General features: G+C 35.8%; 1 protein-coding gene across 2 annotated transcripts in view; it reads right to left on the bottom strand.

Moving 5' to 3' along the window:
* The window catches only part of VWA3B (von Willebrand factor A domain containing 3B), a 212,119-nt gene that overhangs the window by 187,110 nt on the left and 6,146 nt on the right, over positions 1-18,863 (bottom strand). For both annotated transcript variants that reach the window (XM_036880051.2, XM_057496959.1), the window contains exon 2: positions 18,623-18,850. In XM_036880051.2, the coding sequence (XP_036735946.2) occupies positions 18,623-18,850 (228 nt within the window). The remainder of the gene's footprint in view (positions 1-18,622; positions 18,851-18,863) is intronic.

The following is an 18,863-nucleotide window of genomic DNA, read 5'->3' on the forward strand; positions in this document are numbered from 1 at the left end:
TCCCTCCCTTATGGTAACCAATAGTCCATTGTCTGTTATGAGTCTATTTCTGTTTGTTTTTCAGATTCCACATGTAAGGAAAATCATATGGTATTTGTCATTGTGTATGACTTATTTCACTTAGTATAATCCCCTCTAGACCTACCTACATTGTCATAAATGGCAAAATTTCATTCTTTCTTATGGCTGAGTAATAGTCTGTTATATATATGTACCACATCTTTATTCATTTATCAATAGATATTTAGGTTGCCTCTATATCTTGACTATTATAAACAATGTTATGATAAACAGAGGTGCATATATCTTTTCAAATTCGTGATTTTGTGTTTTTTTTCCTGGTGAATTCCCAGAAGCAGAATTACTGAGTCATATGGTTTCGCTATTTAGTTTTTTGAGAAACTTCCATACTGCTTTCTATAGTGGCTGTGTCAATTTACATTCCCACCAACAGTGTTATGAGGGTTCCCTCTTCTCTATATTCACTCCAACATTAGTTATTTCTTGTACTTCTTTTGGTATAAACCATTATTACTGATGGGACATGATATCTCACTGAAGTTTTGATTTATATTTTCCCAATGATCTTGATATTGAGTGATGTTGAACATCTTTTCATGTATCTGTTGGCCATCTGTATGTCTTCTTTGGAAAATGTCTATTCATGTCCTCTGCCCTTTTTTAAATTGGATTATTAGGGGTTTTTCTGATATTGAGTTTGAATGAGTTCTTTATACACTTTGGGTGTTAGCCCTTAATCCAATATATTATTTGCAAATACATTTTCCCATTGAATTGTATACTTTAAATAAATGAATGGTATAGTATGTAAATTACATGTCAATAAAGCTGTTATTTTTTAAAAAGTAGATATGAGAATCTAGCTGTTTTCTATTGAGACAAACATAAAGGAGATTTGCAAAAATGTAAAACTTCCATCACTAAAACAAATTTCCTTCAAGATGTTGTTACCATATAATAAATTTGTTACTTTTAAATGAATAGTAAATATTTTTTAAAGTTTTTAGTTCTAACTTCCAATATGGTAAATATCAATAGATATAAAATGCATAAATGCTTCTAAGCATAAGAGATTATAAAGAGTGTATGATATGAAAGCACATAAAGGAGATGAACTGAAAGAAAGATCACAGTAAAAACATTTACATACTAGTTGTAGATAATTAATTCTAGTGGCAATGGTTTTCTCATCAGAAATCATGGACACCACAAGGAAGTGGCAAAATATTTTTTTTAATGCTAAAAGGAGAGATTTCAACCTCAAATTTTATATCTGGTGAAATTATTCTTCAGGAATTAAGGAGAAATAAAGATACTGCTAGACAAAGAAACTAAAAGCCACTCTTAAAGAATAGCTTTTAAAGAAAGCAGGGCTACTCTTAAAGAATGAGTAAAATAAGTTCCACAAACACAAAGAAAATTATAAAATAAGGACCCTTGAAATATCAGGAAGAATGTAGTAAACATAAATATGGGGAAATACAATAGACTTTCTCAAGTTTTTTAAGTTACACTTGAGGGTGGGTTGAATAAAAAATTATAGCAAAGTCTAACGTGATTTTCGATGTATGAAAAGAAAGTAAATTATGTTATTATGAGGAGAGTAAAAGGACATAAAGGGAAATAAAGTTTCTACTCTTCATCAAACTGGTAAAATGTTGACACATTTACAATGGGATACCTAGTACAACTACTAAAAAAGCTGTATTATGAGGGGTAATAAAAAATACTACAGTTAAATAAACACAATTCTAAAGAACGTTTAAGTAACCCAAAGTAGGCAGAAAAAAGAAAATAAATGAAAAACAGAAAATGAAATATTACAGATAAGCCCTAATATATCAATAATTGTATTAAATGTAAATGGTCTGAACACAACAATTAAAAAACAGATTTGCAAAGAGGATTTAAAAAAATGACTCAACAATAGAGTGCCTACAACAAACTTGCTTCAAATATAATGATATATATATGTTAAAAATAAAACGACAAAAGATAAACCATGTAAGTATTAATAAGAAGAAAGCAGGACCAACTATATTAATATCAAAAAAGAAAACCACAGAGTAAAGAATATCACTAGGGACAGAAAAGGATATTATGTAATTATTAAAGTGTCAATTCACCAGGAAGACATATGATCCTAAGTGTATATGCACCAAACAACAGAGCTGCAAATATGTTAAGCGAAAACTGATAGAACTGAATGGAGGAATAGTAAATCCACAGTTATAGTTGGAGCTTTCAATACTACTCTCTCAACAATTGATAGCATAACTAGATAGAAAATCAGCAGATACTCAACAACATCATCAACAAAAAGGATCTAATTGACATTTATAGAAAACTCTATACAACAGAATACACATTTTTTCAAGTACCCACAGAATATATGTCAAGACAAACCATATCTATTCCTATAAAATAAATCTTAAAAAATTTAAAAACTAAAACCAAATAGACTATGTTCTCTGCCCATGATGGAAACAAACTAGAAATCAGTAACAAAAACACAGCAAGAAAATCTCCAAACTCTTGGAAACTAAATAACATGATTCTTAAAAAAAAAACAAAAACCCATGGATAAAAGAAGTTTCAACAGAAATTAAAAGTTCTTTAGATTGAATTAAAATGATAATATAAAAATAGGATGTACACATCAAACAGTGCCAAGAGAAATTTATAGCCCTACGTGTTCACAAAAGAAAAGATGAAGTCTCAAATCAGTAAATCTAAGCTCTCACTTGAAGAAATTAGAAAAAGAGCAAAACAAATCCAAAGCAAGCAAGAGGAAATAAATAATAAAGACCAAAGCAGGAGTCAATGAAACTGCACATATAAAAATAGAGAAAATTGAATAAAAAGCTAGCATTTTAGTAATATTAAAAAACTGACAAATCCTTAGCAAGACTGGCAAAGCTAAAAGAGAAGACATGAATTACTGATATCAGATGAAATATGGAATATCACTGAAGATTCTGCAGACATCAGAAGAATGAAATACTACCAACAATTTGACACATAAATTAGACAGCTTAGACGAAATGAATCAATTCCTAAAAAAAATACAAACTATCACAACTCAATAAGAAATAGATCACTTGAATAACTCTATACTTAGTTATGAAATTAATCTGTAATTGAAAACATATCAAAAAAAGAAATTCCTGGATAGGTTTTCTGGAGAATTCTATGAAACATATAAAGAATAACTAACATTCTACATACTATTTTACAGAAAATAGAAAATGAGGGAATGTTTCCCAACTCATTTTATGAAGCCATATTACTGTGATACCAAAGCCAGACAAACACAGTATTAAAAAAAAGAGGGAGAGAGAGAGAGAAAACCACAGATCAATACCTTTCATGAATACAGATGCAAAAACCCTTAATGTAACATTAGCAAAAAGAACTCAGCAATATACAATATAAAATAATTATACAGTATAACCAAGTGGTGTTTATTCCAGGATACAAAGTTGGTTCAATTACTGAAAAACCAATAGACATAATCAACCAAATTAACAGGTTAGGGAAGAAAAATCTTATGACCCTTTCGACTGACACAGAAAAAAAACTGACAAAATTCAACATCCACTCATGATAAAAAATCAGGGAAAACTAGGAATATAAGGGACCTTTCTCAACTTGGTATTTTTTTTAATCTTCAAAAATCCTTCAGCTGACACAATCTTTAATGGTGAAAGACTGAAAGTTTTCACCTAAGATCTTAAATAAGGTGAGGATGTCCTCTCTCACCACTACTATTCCACATAGTACTGGAAGTTCTAGATAGCACAAGGCAAGACAAGAAAATACAAGGCAGATCAGAAAGGAAGAATGCAAACTTTCCCTATTTGGAGAAGACATAATGGTCTACCTAGAAATCCCAAGGAAACAACAAGAAGCTCTTATAACTACTAAGTGAGTTCAGTATGGTCACAGGATGGAAGATCAACATTAAAAAAAAATCGACCACATTTCTATGTATTAGCAATGAACATGTAGAAACCAAAATTTAAACTTCATTCATAATGACTCAGAATAATGAAATACTAGTGTAAACCCAACAAAACATGTGAGACTTGTATACTGAAAACTACAAGATATCTGATGAAGGAAATCAAAGATGCAAATCAATGTAAAGATATTCTATATTCATGGACTGGAAGACTCAGTATAGTAGAGATGTCAATTCTCCTTAAATTGATACACAGGTTTAATGTAATTCCTGGGATTTTCATGCAATCAAAATCCCAGCAATATTTTGTAGATATATACGTGGTTATTCTAAAGTTCATATGGAAAAGCAAAGAAACTAGAGTGGCTAAAACAATACTGAAAAATAATAAAGTAGGAGAAATCAGTCTATCCAACTTCAAGATGTTAAATAGTTACAGTAATCAAGACTGTGTAGTATTGGAGGAAGGACACACAGCTGAATACAACAAAATGGAAAATCCACAATAGTCCCATACAAGTCCAACCAATTTTTAACAAAGATGCAAAAGTAATTCAAAAGTGGAAGAACAGTCTGTTAAATAAAAGGTGCTAGAATGATTGGATATCCATAGTCCAAAAATGAACCTTATACAGAAACTGAGTCAAATTGATCACAGGCTAAATTTAAGATGTAAAATTATAAAACTTTTTAAAAAATAAGAGAAAATCCTTGAGACCTAACAAGATTCATCAAGAAAAAAAAAATCAATAAATTGGACCTCATCAAAACTATAAACTTTTGCTCTGAGAAACTCTGTTAAGATGATGAAAGACAAGATACAGACTAGGAAAAGATATCTGCAAACCATATATGTGACAAAGGATTCATATCTAGTATACAAAATGAACTGTAAACTCAACATTAAAAAAACAGCTCTAATAAAAAAAACGATCAAGACCTGAAGAAACATTTATTTTGCAAGATATACAGCAAAAAAGCACATGAAAAGATATTTAACAAAACTAGATATTAGGGAAATATAGATTAAAATCACAATGAAATACCACTACACAACTATTGTAACAGCTAAAATTTTCAAATAGTGACAATACCAAATGCTGGTGATGACATGGAAAAACTCTCTCACACATTACTGATGTGAATAGTACAGACACTCTGGAAGACAGTTTGGCAGTTTATTAACAAAGCAAAACAAAACAAAAAACTAAACATACCCTTAACATAACACTTAGCATTTGCTTCCAGGGCATTAACTGCAGAGAAATCAAAACAAAAACCTATACACAATTACTCATAACAGCTTTATTAGCAAGGGCCCAAACTGGAAATTACACAAATGCTTTTCAATGGAAGACTGGTTAAACAAACTGTGGCATATCCATACCCTGGAATACTATTCCACAATAAAAAGAAACAAATGACTGCCACATGCAACAACTTGGATGAACCTCAAATAAATAATATTAAGTGAAAAAATGCCAATCTGAAAAGGTCATATACTTATGATTCCATTGACATAAACATTCTATAAATGAGAAAAATATGAAGATGGAAAACAGACTTATGGTTACTACGACTTAAGGAAGTTGGGAGGTGGGGTGTCTCTGACTATAGCAGGGTAGCTCAAGGGAGATTTTTGTAGGGTTGAACAATTCTTTATCCTGACTGTGGTGATGGTTATACAAATCTACACAAGTGACAAAATAACACAGAATTATTCACACACTGTATCATTGTCAAATTCCAGAATTTGATATTACTATAATTTTACAAGATACATAACCTTTGGTGGAAACTGTGGGATCTGTCTATATTATCTTTGTTATTTATATAACTTCCTATGAATCTGTCAACCCAGAATAAGAAGTATAAATCAACCAACCATTCCAAGAAAGAGGTGAAATAAAGACAGTATCAAATTAAGAAAAATTGAGATCTGTCACCAGCAGAGCTGTACTACAAGAAATGCTAAAAGAAATTCTTCGGGGAAAAAACACCAGATGGAACCTCCTTCTTTGAGGAAGGATTAATATTATAAATAGTAAATATGTGGATTTAAAAATGTTATTTTTTTCTACTCAGTTTCTGTAAAAGAAAAATGACTTCCTAAAGCAATATTTATAACACTGGATTGTGAGATTTACGATGTAAAAATAAAATACATTAACACAATAACACCAGGGACAGGAGTGGGAAATAAGTAAACCTATACCATTGCAAGATTCTTACATTTTACAGGAATACACAGTTAACATTCAGCAGACTCTGACAAGTTAAGGATATAATCACTATAGAACAACCACTGAAAATATAAAGCAAAAAGATATATCAAAAAACCTACTGAAACTTAAATGGAAAAGTCAAAATGGTATTGCTAAAAAATATTCAACTTACCCAAAAGGAGGCAAAAAAGTAGAAACAGAAGGGAAAGAAAAAGATGGAATAGAAAACAAATAGTAAAATGGTATACCTAAATCTAACTACATTAACCCTTGAACAACAGAGGTTTGAACTGCAGAGGTCCACTTGTACACATTGTTTTCATGAATTTATTGGAAAATTTTTTTGAGAATTATGACAATTTGAAAAAACACTTTCTTTTCTCTAGCTTACTTTATTATGAGAATACAGTCTGCAATACACATTCAAAATATGTGTTAATCAACTGTTGATATTATCAGTAAGTCTTCTGGCTGACAATCGGCTAGCAGTAGATAAGTTTTTAGGGAATCAAAAATTTTATGTGGATTTTCAACCATGTGTGTGTGTGGGTGGTCAACTGTATATCACTTATTACATTAAGTTTAATGATTAAATACACTAAAATTAAAAGGCAGAGATTAAACTGGGTTAAAGAGGCACTCTAAAATAGAGACTGCAGATAGTTTGAAAGTAAAAGACTATAAGCAGAGAGGCTTAAAGATGGCAGTGTGAGAAGTAAGACAGAAACTTCCTCCCAAAACCACATATAATATGAAAATACAGCAAATGCAACAAATTCTGACAGTGACTGGAAAGAAAACTGCAACAGACTACCTACATACGGGGAAAAGAGAGGACCTCATGGAAAAGGGCAAAGTAGCAAAGCCACAATCTGGTGGGACCTAAGTGCTCCTCCCACCCCAACTGACCAGCAGGAGGAAGAGAAACTAAGCAGGGAAGGGGTAGAAGCCTAGAACTGCTGAATACCCAGCCCTGAAGATCTGCTGCAGGAGCACCAGCTGAAATTACATGATGCTCTGGAGATTAGTGGGGTTGGAAAACAAAGACAGGCAGAATACTCAGAGAGACTGAGATGTCAGCCACTTGTGGAGAATGGGTACCCACAACCAGCTGCTCCAGGACAAAAGAAAGGTGGGTGCTTTGAAAGACTTCCCAACAGTGAGAGGGCTGTTAAAGGGCAAGGATTACACATAGCTTGCTACACAGGAGAAAGGAGAGGTGGACAAAATTGTCCAGGAACATTAGCCCAGCGGGTTGAGAACTTTCAGGAGCTTCAGGCACTCTATCCCCCTGGCTGGTGATGTGCACCGAAGACCCCCACCAGTATAATCAGCCTGCTGCTCCTTCAGCCCGGCCAGCACCTGTTCACAAACCTGCTGCCCCTGCCATTGTGCCAAACCAGCCAGAGGATGGCTCCACCTATGGCAGCAGCAGGGGTGTAACACAGAATCCTCCCTGCACACTTGACCCAGTGGCCCTGGCAGTGGAAGCAGGCACTGTGGCCAGGAAGCAGGAAAGAGCTCTCTCCTCCCAAAAGGCACCAGAGCCACACACCTGCAACCCCCACCATCACTCCAGGTGCTGGGCAGTTCCAGAGAGTAGAGCTTCTGGGCACTAGAGGGTGCTGCCTACACAAAGTTATTATAGCAGAGTTATCACTACAAATATGAAACAACAAAAGAACCTGGTACAAACCAAAATCCCACAAACACCAGAAAGAGGACTAAGTGAAACTGAAATCACCAATTTACCTGATAAAGATTTCAAAATAAAAATCATAAGCATGCCCATGGAGCTACAGAAAAATATTCAAGACCTCAGGGAAGACTTAGAGACAAATTTTGAAAAATACAATATCTGAAATGAAACATACAATGAAGGGATTAAAAGAAGATTAGATGAGATAGAGAATACAGTTACTGAAAAAGAAATTAAAGAAGAGGAATACAAAGAAGCTGAGGCACAGAGAGAAAACAGGATCATTAGGAATGAAAGAATGTTAAGAGAACTGTGTGACCAATCCAAAGAGAACAATATTTGCATTACAGGGGTTCCAGAAGAAGGAGGGAGATAAAAGGGATAGAAATTGTCTTTGAGGAGGTAATTGCTGAAAGTTTCCCCAATATAGGGAAGGAGATAGTGTCTCAGGCTATGGAGGTGCACAGATCTCCCAACACAAGGGACCCAAGGAAAACAAGACCAAGATGTATAATAATTAAAATGACAAATATCAAGGAAAAGAACAGAGTACTAAAAGCAGCCAGAGAGAAAAAAATCACATACAAAGGAAAACCCATCAGGCTATCATCAGACTTCTCAGCAGAAACATTACAGGACAGAAGGCAGTGGCATGATATTAATGCAATGAAACAGAAGGGCCTCCAACCAAGAATACTCTATTAGGAAAGATTATAATTTAAATTTGAGGCAGGGATTAAACGATTTCCAGACAATTAAATGTTGAGGGAATTTAACTCCCACAACCATCTCTACAGTGTATTTTGTAGGGACTACTATAGATGGAAGTTCTCCTAAGGCTAAATAGCTGTCACCAGAGAAAATAAAACCACAGGAAAGGAAGTAGACCAATTATTTACTAAGCAAATGCAAAATTAAATCACCTACCCATAAAGTCAGTCAAAGGATACACAAAGAGTACAGAATATGATATCTAATATATAAAGAATGGCAGAGGAAGAAAAAGAAGGGAGGAAAGAAAAAGAACCTTTAGATTGTGTTTGAAATAGCATACTAAACAAGTTAAGTTGGACTGTTAGATACTAAAGAAGTTACCACTGAACCTTTGGTAACCACGAATCTAAAGCCTACAATGGCAATAAGTACATATCTATCAATATTCACCCTAAATATAAATGGACTGAATGCACCAATCAAAAGACAGAGTCACTGAATGGATAAAAAAACAACACCAGTCTATATGCTGCTTACAAGACACTCACTTCAAACCCAAAGACATGCACAGACTGAAAGTAAACGGATGGAAAAATATATATCATGCAAATAATAGGGAGAAAAAAGCAGGAGTTGCAATACTTGTATCAGACAAAATAGACTTCAAAACAAAGAGTCACAAGAGACAAAGAAGAACATTATATAATGATAAAGGGGTCAGTCCAACAAGAGGATATAACCATTACAAATATCTATGCAACCAACATATCAACACCTACATATGTGAAAGAAACACTAACAGAATAAAAGGGTGAAATAAAATGCAATGCATTCATTTTAGGAGACTTCAACATACCACTCACTCCAAACAACAGATCAACCAGACAGAAAATAAATAAGGACACAGAGCACTGAATAACACATTAGAACAGAGGGACCTAACAGACATCTACAGAACACTCCACCCAAAAGCAGCAGGATACACAATCTTCTCAAGTGCACATGGAACATTTTCAAGAATAGATCATATACTAGGTCACAGAAAGAGCCTTACTAAATTCAGAAGGATTGAAATTGAATCAGCCAGCTTCTCAGACCACAAAGGTATGAAACTAGAAATAAATTATGCAAAGAAAACAAAAAGGCCCACAAACACATGTAGCCTTTACAACATGCTCCTAAATAACCAATGTATCAATGACCAAATAAAAACAGAGATCAAGCAATACACAGAGACAAACAAAAACAATAACTCAATACCCCAAAAATCTGTGGGATGCAGTGTAGGCCATGCTTACAGGGAAGTATACTGCAATACAGACCTACCTTTGGAAAGAAGAATACCAAACGAACAGTCTAAACTCATAATCAATGAAACTAGGAAAAGAGGAACAAAGGAGGCCCAAAGTCAGTAGAAGGATGGACATAATAAAGATCAGAGCAGAAATAAATATCATCGAGAAGAATAAGAAAATAGAATTAATGAAATCAGGAGTTGGTTCTTTGAAAAAACAAACAAAACAGATAAACCCCTAGCCAGACTTTTCAGGAAAAAAAGAGTATGTACAAACATAGACAGAATCAGAAATGAGAAAGGAAAATCACTATGGATACCACAGAAGTACAAAGAATTATTAGAGAATACTATGAAAAACTATATGCCAACAAACTGGATAACCTAGAAGAAATGGACAACTTTCTAGAAAAATACAACCTTCCATGGTGGACCCCAAAACAAACAGAAAATCTGAACAGACCAATCACCAGCAATGAAATTGAATTGGTAATCAAAAAACTACCTAAGAACAAAACCCCTGGAGCAGAAGGCTTCACAGCTAAATTTTATCAAACATTTAGTGAAGACCTAATTCCCATCCTCCTTAGTAGAAGGGGAGGGAATACTTCCAAACTCATTCTATGAGGCCAGCATCACTCTAATACCAAAACCAGGCAAAGACACCACAAAAAAAGAAACTTAAAAGGTCAATATTCCTGATGAACACAGATGCAAAAATACTCAACAAAATATTAGCAAACCGAATTCAAAAATACATAAAAAAGATCAACCATCATGATAAGTGGGATTCATCCCAGGGATGCAAGGGTGGTACAGCATTCGAAAATCCATCAACATCATCCACCATATCAACAAAAAGAAGGACAAAAACAACATGATCATCTCCATAGATGCTGCAAAAGCATTTTACAAAATTCAACATCCATTCATGATAAAAACTCTCAACAAAATGGGTATAGAGTGCAAGTACCTCAACATAATAAAGGCCATATATGACAAACCCACAGCCAACATCATACTTAACAGCAAGAGGCTGAAATCTTTTCACCTAAGACTGGGAACAAGACAGGGATGCCCACTCTCCCCACTTTTATTCAACATAGTACTGGAGGTCCTCGCCACAGCAATCAGACAATGCAAAGAGATAAAAAGCATCAAAATTGGTAAGGAAGAAGTTAAACTGTCACTATTTGCAGATGACATGATATTGTACATAAAAATCCCTAAAGAATCCACCCCAACACTACGAGAACTAATAGCTAAATTTAGCAAGTTGCGAGATACAAAATAAATACACAGAAATCTGTTGGGTTCCTATATACTAACAATGAACTAGCAGAAAGAGAAATCAGGAAAACAATTCCATTTATAATTGCATCAAAAAGAATAAAATACCTAGGAATAAACCTAACCAAGGAAGCGAAAGACCTATACCCTGAAAACTACAGGACACTCATGAGAGAAATTAAAGAAGAAACCAATAAATGGAAACACATACCCTGCTCATGGACAGGAAGAATTAATATTGTCAAATTGGCCATCCTGCCTAGAGCAATCTACAGATTCAATGAAATCCCTATCAAAATACCAACAGCATTCTTCAATGAACTAGAACAAATAGTTCTAAAATTCATGTGGAACCACAAAAGACCCCAAATAGCCAAAGCGATCCTGAGAAGGAAGAACAAAGCTGGGGGGATTATGCTCCCTGACTTCAAGCTCTACTACAAAGCCACAGCAATCAAGACAATTTGGTACTAGCACAAGAACAGATCCATAGATCAATGGAACAGAATAGAGAACACAGATATTAACCCAAGCATATATGGTCAATTAATATATGATAAAGGAGCCACAGATATACAACGGGGGAATGACAGCCTCTTTAACAACCGGTGTTGGCAAAACTGGACAACTACATGCAAGAAAATGAAACTGGATTATTGTCTAACCCCTTACACAGAAGTAAACTCAAAATGGATCAAAGACCTGAATGTAAGTCATGAAACCATAAAATTCTTAGAAGAAAACATAGGCAAAAATCTCTTGAATTTAAACATGGGCAACTTTTTCCTGAACATGTCTCCTCGGGCAAGGGAAACAAAATAAAAAATGAACAAATGGGACTACACCATGCCAAAAAGCTTCTGTACAGCAAAGAACACCATCAACAGAACAAAAAGGCATCCTACAATATGGGAGAATATATTTGTAAATGACATATCCAACAAGGGGTTAACATCCAAAATATATAAAGAACTCACACACCTCAACAACCAAAGAAGAAATTCAGATGGCCACCAGGCACATGAAAAGATGCACCACATCATAATTTCAGAGAAATGCAAATTAAAACCACAATGAGATAACACCTCATCCAGTTAGGATGCACAACATCGAAAAGACTAGGAATAAAAAATGCTAGCGAGGATGCGGAGAAAGTGATACCCTCTGACACTGCTGGTGGGAATGTATATTAGTTCATCCATTGTGGAAAGCAATATGGAGGTTCCTCACAAAATTAAAATAGAAATACCATTTGATCCAGGAATTCCACTCCTAGGAATTTACCCAAAGAAAACAAGATCACAGATCAAAAAGACATATGTACCCCTATGTTTAACACAGCACTATTTACAATAGCCAAGGTATGCAAGCAACCTAAGTGCCCATCAGTAAATGATTGGATAAAGTAGTGGTGGTATGTTATATACAATGGAATATTATTCAGCCATAAGAAAAAAACAAATCCTACTATTTGCAACAACATGGGTAGAGCTAGAGGGTATCATGCTCAGTGAAATAAGTGAAGGCAGAGAAAGACAAATGCCAAATGATTTCCCTCATTTGTGGAGTACAACAACAAAGCAAAACTGAAGGAACAAAACAGCAACAGACTCACAGACTCCAAGAAGGGACTAGCAGTTACCAAAGGGAAAGGGGGTGGGGAGGGTTGGTGGGGTGGGAGGGAGAAGGGGATTGAGAGGCATTATGATCAGCACACATAATGTAGGGGGGTCACGGGGAAGGAAATATAGCACAGAGAAAATGAGTATGACTCTATAGAATCTTACTGTGCTGATGGACAGTGACTGGAATAGGGTGTGGCATGGGGGACTTGATAATATGGGAGAATGTAATAACCACAATGTTGCTCACATAATACCTTCATAAGATTGTATATCAATGATACCTTAATAAAAAAAGACTGTAAACATATATGCCACATAAAACTTAAACATAAGCTACAGTGGTTACATTAATATCAGACAAATAAATGTCCAAACAAAGAACTTCCATCTGAGACAAACACAGATATTCCAAAAATCATTAAAGTTTGTCAATTTGTCAGAAACTATGACAATTCTAAAAGTATATGCAATTAGAGCTTCAAACTACATGAACAAAACTGACAGAACTAAAGGGAGAATAAACAAACAAAAATCACTACTGACATACAACATCTCTACAACACTATCAATAATCTTGACCTCATTAACATTTATAAATGCTGTCTAACTGCAGAATACACATTCTTTTCAAATGTGTGCCCACAATACACACTGGACTATAAAACAAATCTCAGTAAATTTCAAAAGACTGAAACCTTAGAGGCTATGTTCTCTGATCTCAGTAGAAACAAATCAGAAATCCAACAATAACAAGATGTCTTTCAAAGTCTTAAAATATTTGAAAGTTAAAGAACATATTTCTTTAAAAAGATGAATCAAAGAAAAATGTCAGAAGAGAAACAGCAAGTATTTTGAACTCAGTAATAATGAAAATACTACCTATTAAAACTTGTGGGATTCAGCTATAGCAATGCTTGGAAGAATCCTTATAATTTTAAATGACTATATTAGAAGCGACAAAAGGTTTAAAGTCAATTATCTAAGTTTCTACCTTAAAAGAGAGAAAAATATCAGGAAAACAATTCCATTCACAATTGCATCAAAAAGAATAAAATACCTAGGAATAAACCTAAACAAGGAAGTGGAAGAACTATACCCTGAAAACTACAAGACACTCCTAAGAGAAATTAAAGAGGACACTAATAAATGGAAATTCATCCCATGCTCTTGGCTAGGAAGAATTAATATTGTTAAAATAGCCATCCTGCCTAAAGCAATCTACAGATTCAATGTAATCCCTACCAAAATACCAACAGCATTCTTCAATGAATTAGAGCAATTAGTTTTAAAATTCATAAGAAATGACAAAAGCCCCCAGATAGCCAAAGCAATTCTGAGAGGGAAGAATAAAGCAGGGGGACTTATGCTACCTGACTTCAAGCTCTACTACAAAGCCACAGTAATCAACACAATTTGGTACTGGCACAAGAACAGACCCATAGAACAGTGGAACAGAATAGAGAGCCCAGATATAAACCCAAGCATACATGGTCAATTAATATATGATAAAGGAGCCATGGATATACAGTGGGGAAACAACAGCTTCTTCAACAGATGGTGCTGGCAAAACTGGACAGCTGCATGTCAGAGAATCAAACTGGATCACTGTCTAACCCCATACACAAAAGTAAACTCCAAATGGATCAAAGACCTGAATGTAAGTCATGAAACCATAAAACTCATAGAAAAAAACAGGCAAAAATATGTTGGACATAAACATGAGCAACTTCTTCATGAACATATCTCCACAGGCAAGGGAAACAAAAGCAAAAATGAACAAGTGGGTCTATATCAAGCTGAAAAGCTTCTGTACAGCAAAGGACACCACAAATAGAACAAAAAGGCTTCCTACAGTATGGGAAAATATATTCATAAATGACAGATCCGATAAAGGGTTGACATCCAAAATATATAAAGAGCTCATGCACTTCAACAAACAAAAAGCAAACAATCCAATTAAAAAATGGTCATAGGAGCTGAAAAGAGAGTTCTCCAAAGAAGAAATTCAGATGGCCAACAGGCACATGAAAGAATGCTCCACATCACTAGTCTTCAGAGAAATGCAAATTAAAACCACAATGAGACATCACATTACACCAATAAGGATTGCCACTATCCAAAAGACAAACAACAACAAATGTTGGCGAGGTTGTGGAGAAAGGGGAACCCTCCTACACTGCTGGTGGGAATGTAAATTAGTTCAACCATTGTGGAAAGCAGTATGGAGGTTCCTCAAAAAGCTCAAAATAGAAATACCATTTGACCCAGGAATTCCACTTCTAGGAATTTAACCTAAGATTGCAGCAGCCCAGTTTGAAAAAGACAATTGCACCCCTATGTTTATCGCAGCACTATTTACAATAGCCAAGAAATGGGAGCAACCTAAGTGTCCATCAATAGATGAATGGATAAAGAAGATGTGGTACATATACACAATGGAATATTATTCAGCCATAAGAAGAAAACAAATCCTACCATTTGCAACAACATGGATGGAGCTAGAAGGTATTATGCTCAGTGAAATAAGCCAGGCGGAGAAAGACAAGTACCAAATGATTTCACTCATATGTGGTGTATAAGAACAATGAAAAAAAAACTGAAGGAACAAAACAGCAGCAGAATCACTAAACCCAAGAATGGACTAACAGTTACCAAAGGGAAAGGGAATGGGGAGGATGGGTGGGAAGGGACAGATAAGGGGGGAGGGAAGAAAGGGGGCATTACAAATGGCACATACAACATGGGGGGGCACTGGGAGGGCTGCGCAACACAGAGAAGACAAGCAGTGATTCTACAACATCTTACTACGCTGATGGACAGAGACTGTAATGGGGTTTGTGGGGGGGACTTGGTGATGGGGGGAGTCTAGTAAACAATGTTCCTCATGTAATTGTAGATTAATGATAACAACAAAAAAACATATGCACCCCTGTGTTTATCGCAGCACTATTTACAATAGCCAAGAAATGGAAGCAACCTAAGTGTCCCTCAGTAGATGAATGGATAAAGAAGATGTGGTACATATACACAATGGAATATTATTCAGCCATAAGAAGAAAACAAATCCTACCATTTGCAACAACATGGATGGAGCTAGAGGGTATTATGCTCGATGAAATAAGCCACGCAGAGAAAGACAAGTACCAAATGATTTCACTCATCTGTGGAGTATAAGAACAAAGAAAAAACTGAAGCAACAAAACAGCAGCAGACTCACAGAACCCAAGAATGGACTAACAGTTACCAAAGGGAAAGGGACTGGGGAGGATGGATGGGAAGGGAGGGATAAGGGGGAAAAGGAGGCATTACAATTACCACACATAATGTAGTGGTGGGGTGACACAGGAAAGGCAGTACATACAGAGAAGACAAGTAATGATTCTATAGCATTTTACTACACTGATGGACAGTGACTGTAATGGGGTATGTGGGGGGTACTTGATAATAGGGGGAGTCTAGTAACCGTAATGTTGTTTTAGTAATTGTACATTAACAATACCAAAATAAATAAATAAATAAAGAGAAAGAAAAAAAATGCAAATTAAACTTAAATTAAGAAGGAAATAAATAATAAAAATCAAACCAGGTATCAGTGAAATAGAAAACAAAGAATAGGAAGAAAAATCAATAAACCCAAAATGTGGTTATTTGAAAGCAGTTATGATATACCCCTAACAAGATGTATTAAGAAAAAAAGTAGAGAAAGAACAAGTTACCAATATGAGGAATAAAAGAGGGGAGCTTATTACAGATTCCACAGGCATTAAAAAAATGTTAAGGTGTCTTTTCTGAGGGTTTCAGCCCCTAGGAAGTTTACTATGTATTTGGTGAGACTGAGAAATGACAACACAATGTTCTTGGGATAAAAGGGTTTATATTTTTACTGGCTTTATTCTCACAGCAGTAGGTCAAGCACTAGAATCACATCTGCATCCAGAAGTCTGCAGGTCCATAATGCACTTTCATCTCTGTCTCAGCCCAGAGCACTGGGCAGAGCTCTTTATAGAGTAACTCAGTCAATAATAGTTCATTGCCTACGGGTGTGGAAGCATCAGCGTAGCAGTAGGCCAACAACATCATCAAGTAGTTTAGGGTCAGGTGAGGATTCTGGCCATAGGAACTTCCATTTTCTACACATAAACCTGCATGGGTCTATGTCTATTAGCAAAACAGAATTTCTTATCAAACTTATCCTGCAAACAAAATTCCAGGCTCTGATAAGACTCACTGATGAAGTCTATCAAACATTTAAAGGAAAAATAGTACCAACTGTATACAAACACCATCAGAGCATAGAGGAGGAAGGAATAGCTTCTCAATCAACTTATGGGGCCAGCACAATCCTGATGCCAAAACCTGATGAGGATTTTAAAAGGAAACAAAAACTACAGGCAATATTTTTCATGATCTTAGATAAAAAAATCTTTGACAAAATTTAATTAATAGCTATCTTTGCTAATATTAATGACTGAATTATACTTATTTGAGATACAACATAAAACTGCTTTCAGTTTGTTTCCTTATATAAGAATCACATAGACCCCCAACTCAAAAGGTATTTAGATGGCTCAGGGCTGCATTAGCCCTATGGAAGGGTAAATAAGCATAGCCTGAGCCCTGACGAGCAAGGCCTTGCCATCTGGATGGGCCTCCGGATCAGTCTGTAACAACACGTCCCCTATAACTCTGAATCACCAGTATGGAACAAAGCTGCCAAGGGAACTGGTGAAAAATCTGAAAAACCCAGTATTAATGACTGCTCAACAAATATTTGTTTAATTGATTGATTAATTCAGAATCACTGAGAAAAATCCTAGAAATGGAAATTGCCCTGATGAAAGGTAGGTTGCTCAGGTGGGGTGTTACTAACATTCAGTCCTGGGTGGGCTTATCAGACAACTCAGTATCCCTAGGCCCCAGGCCCTGTATTTCCATTACAACCCAAGTCAACATGTCATAATACAAACAAAAACACCCTCACACATTTCCACACTCCCTGTCAGAAGGCAGTACTACTGGGAGTTGAGAACCAACACTTTAACTAACACCTTTAGGAAAAACTGGACCATAACATAAGGCAGGGCACAACAGGAAAACAGCACGTTCTCTCTGAAACCACACACAACTATTGCCTTAATCAGTAACCTACAAAAGGGGTGTGCACATCAGGGGATAAGCAAGATATCTGCTGGGGTATGCAGAAATACAAATAAATCCATTTTTAAAATCTCATCTTTAAAAGATGAAAAATCAAACTAACATTACTAAAATTTGAGATGTGCACTACTGACAATTGTACATCTATCAAACATTCATGTATGGGGAGTCCATGCATCAACTTTTTTTGTACCCATAAAGATGTGAGATGGAAACAAACCCACAGACCTGTGGTTTTTAAGAGGCCTTCAGAACTGATGCCTTCCTGTGGGGAAGTTGGGGTTCCTATGGCCAGGATCCTCACTGAACTTAAACCACCTGATGATGTAACTGGCCTGTTGCTAGGCTACTGCTTCCACACCTGTAGGCAATAAGCTATTATTGTGCTATATAGAGAGCTCGGCCCAGTGCTCTGGGGGGAGACAGAGATGTGAGTGCTCGACCTACCGCCGGGAGAACAAGCTGGGTAATAAATCCTTTCTCCCCAAAGAAACTGTCATTTCTTTGGTCACAGTGAATCCATAGTGAACTTGCCAGGGGCTGAAATCCATTGGCAAGACACTTCCTTCAAAGGTGAAAGGGCAGCTTGCTGCTGGGGTTTTTCCAGCCAACATTGCTTTGTGAGTAGTGTACCTTCACAGTGTGGGAATCCAATCTGCGACAAAATCTGTTTCAAAGTCAATTTGTTGCTCTTAAGCCCATGCAGTTGAAGCCATTCCTCAGACGAGATGAGACTCTGGTCAGCCGAGTCTGTTTTGGTGTTGCTCAGGCCCTCTTGCCTCTGCAGCTGCTGCTCAGAGATGGTAGAAGACAAGCCTGGCGTCTCCATCTCTGAATTAGGATTTAAGTCACCGGCATCTCCTGTATGGGCAAT

This window comes from Manis pentadactyla, chromosome 2 (assembly GCF_030020395.1).
Source record: "Manis pentadactyla isolate mManPen7 chromosome 2, mManPen7.hap1, whole genome shotgun sequence".
Lineage (NCBI taxonomy): Eukaryota > Metazoa > Chordata > Mammalia > Pholidota > Manidae > Manis > Manis pentadactyla.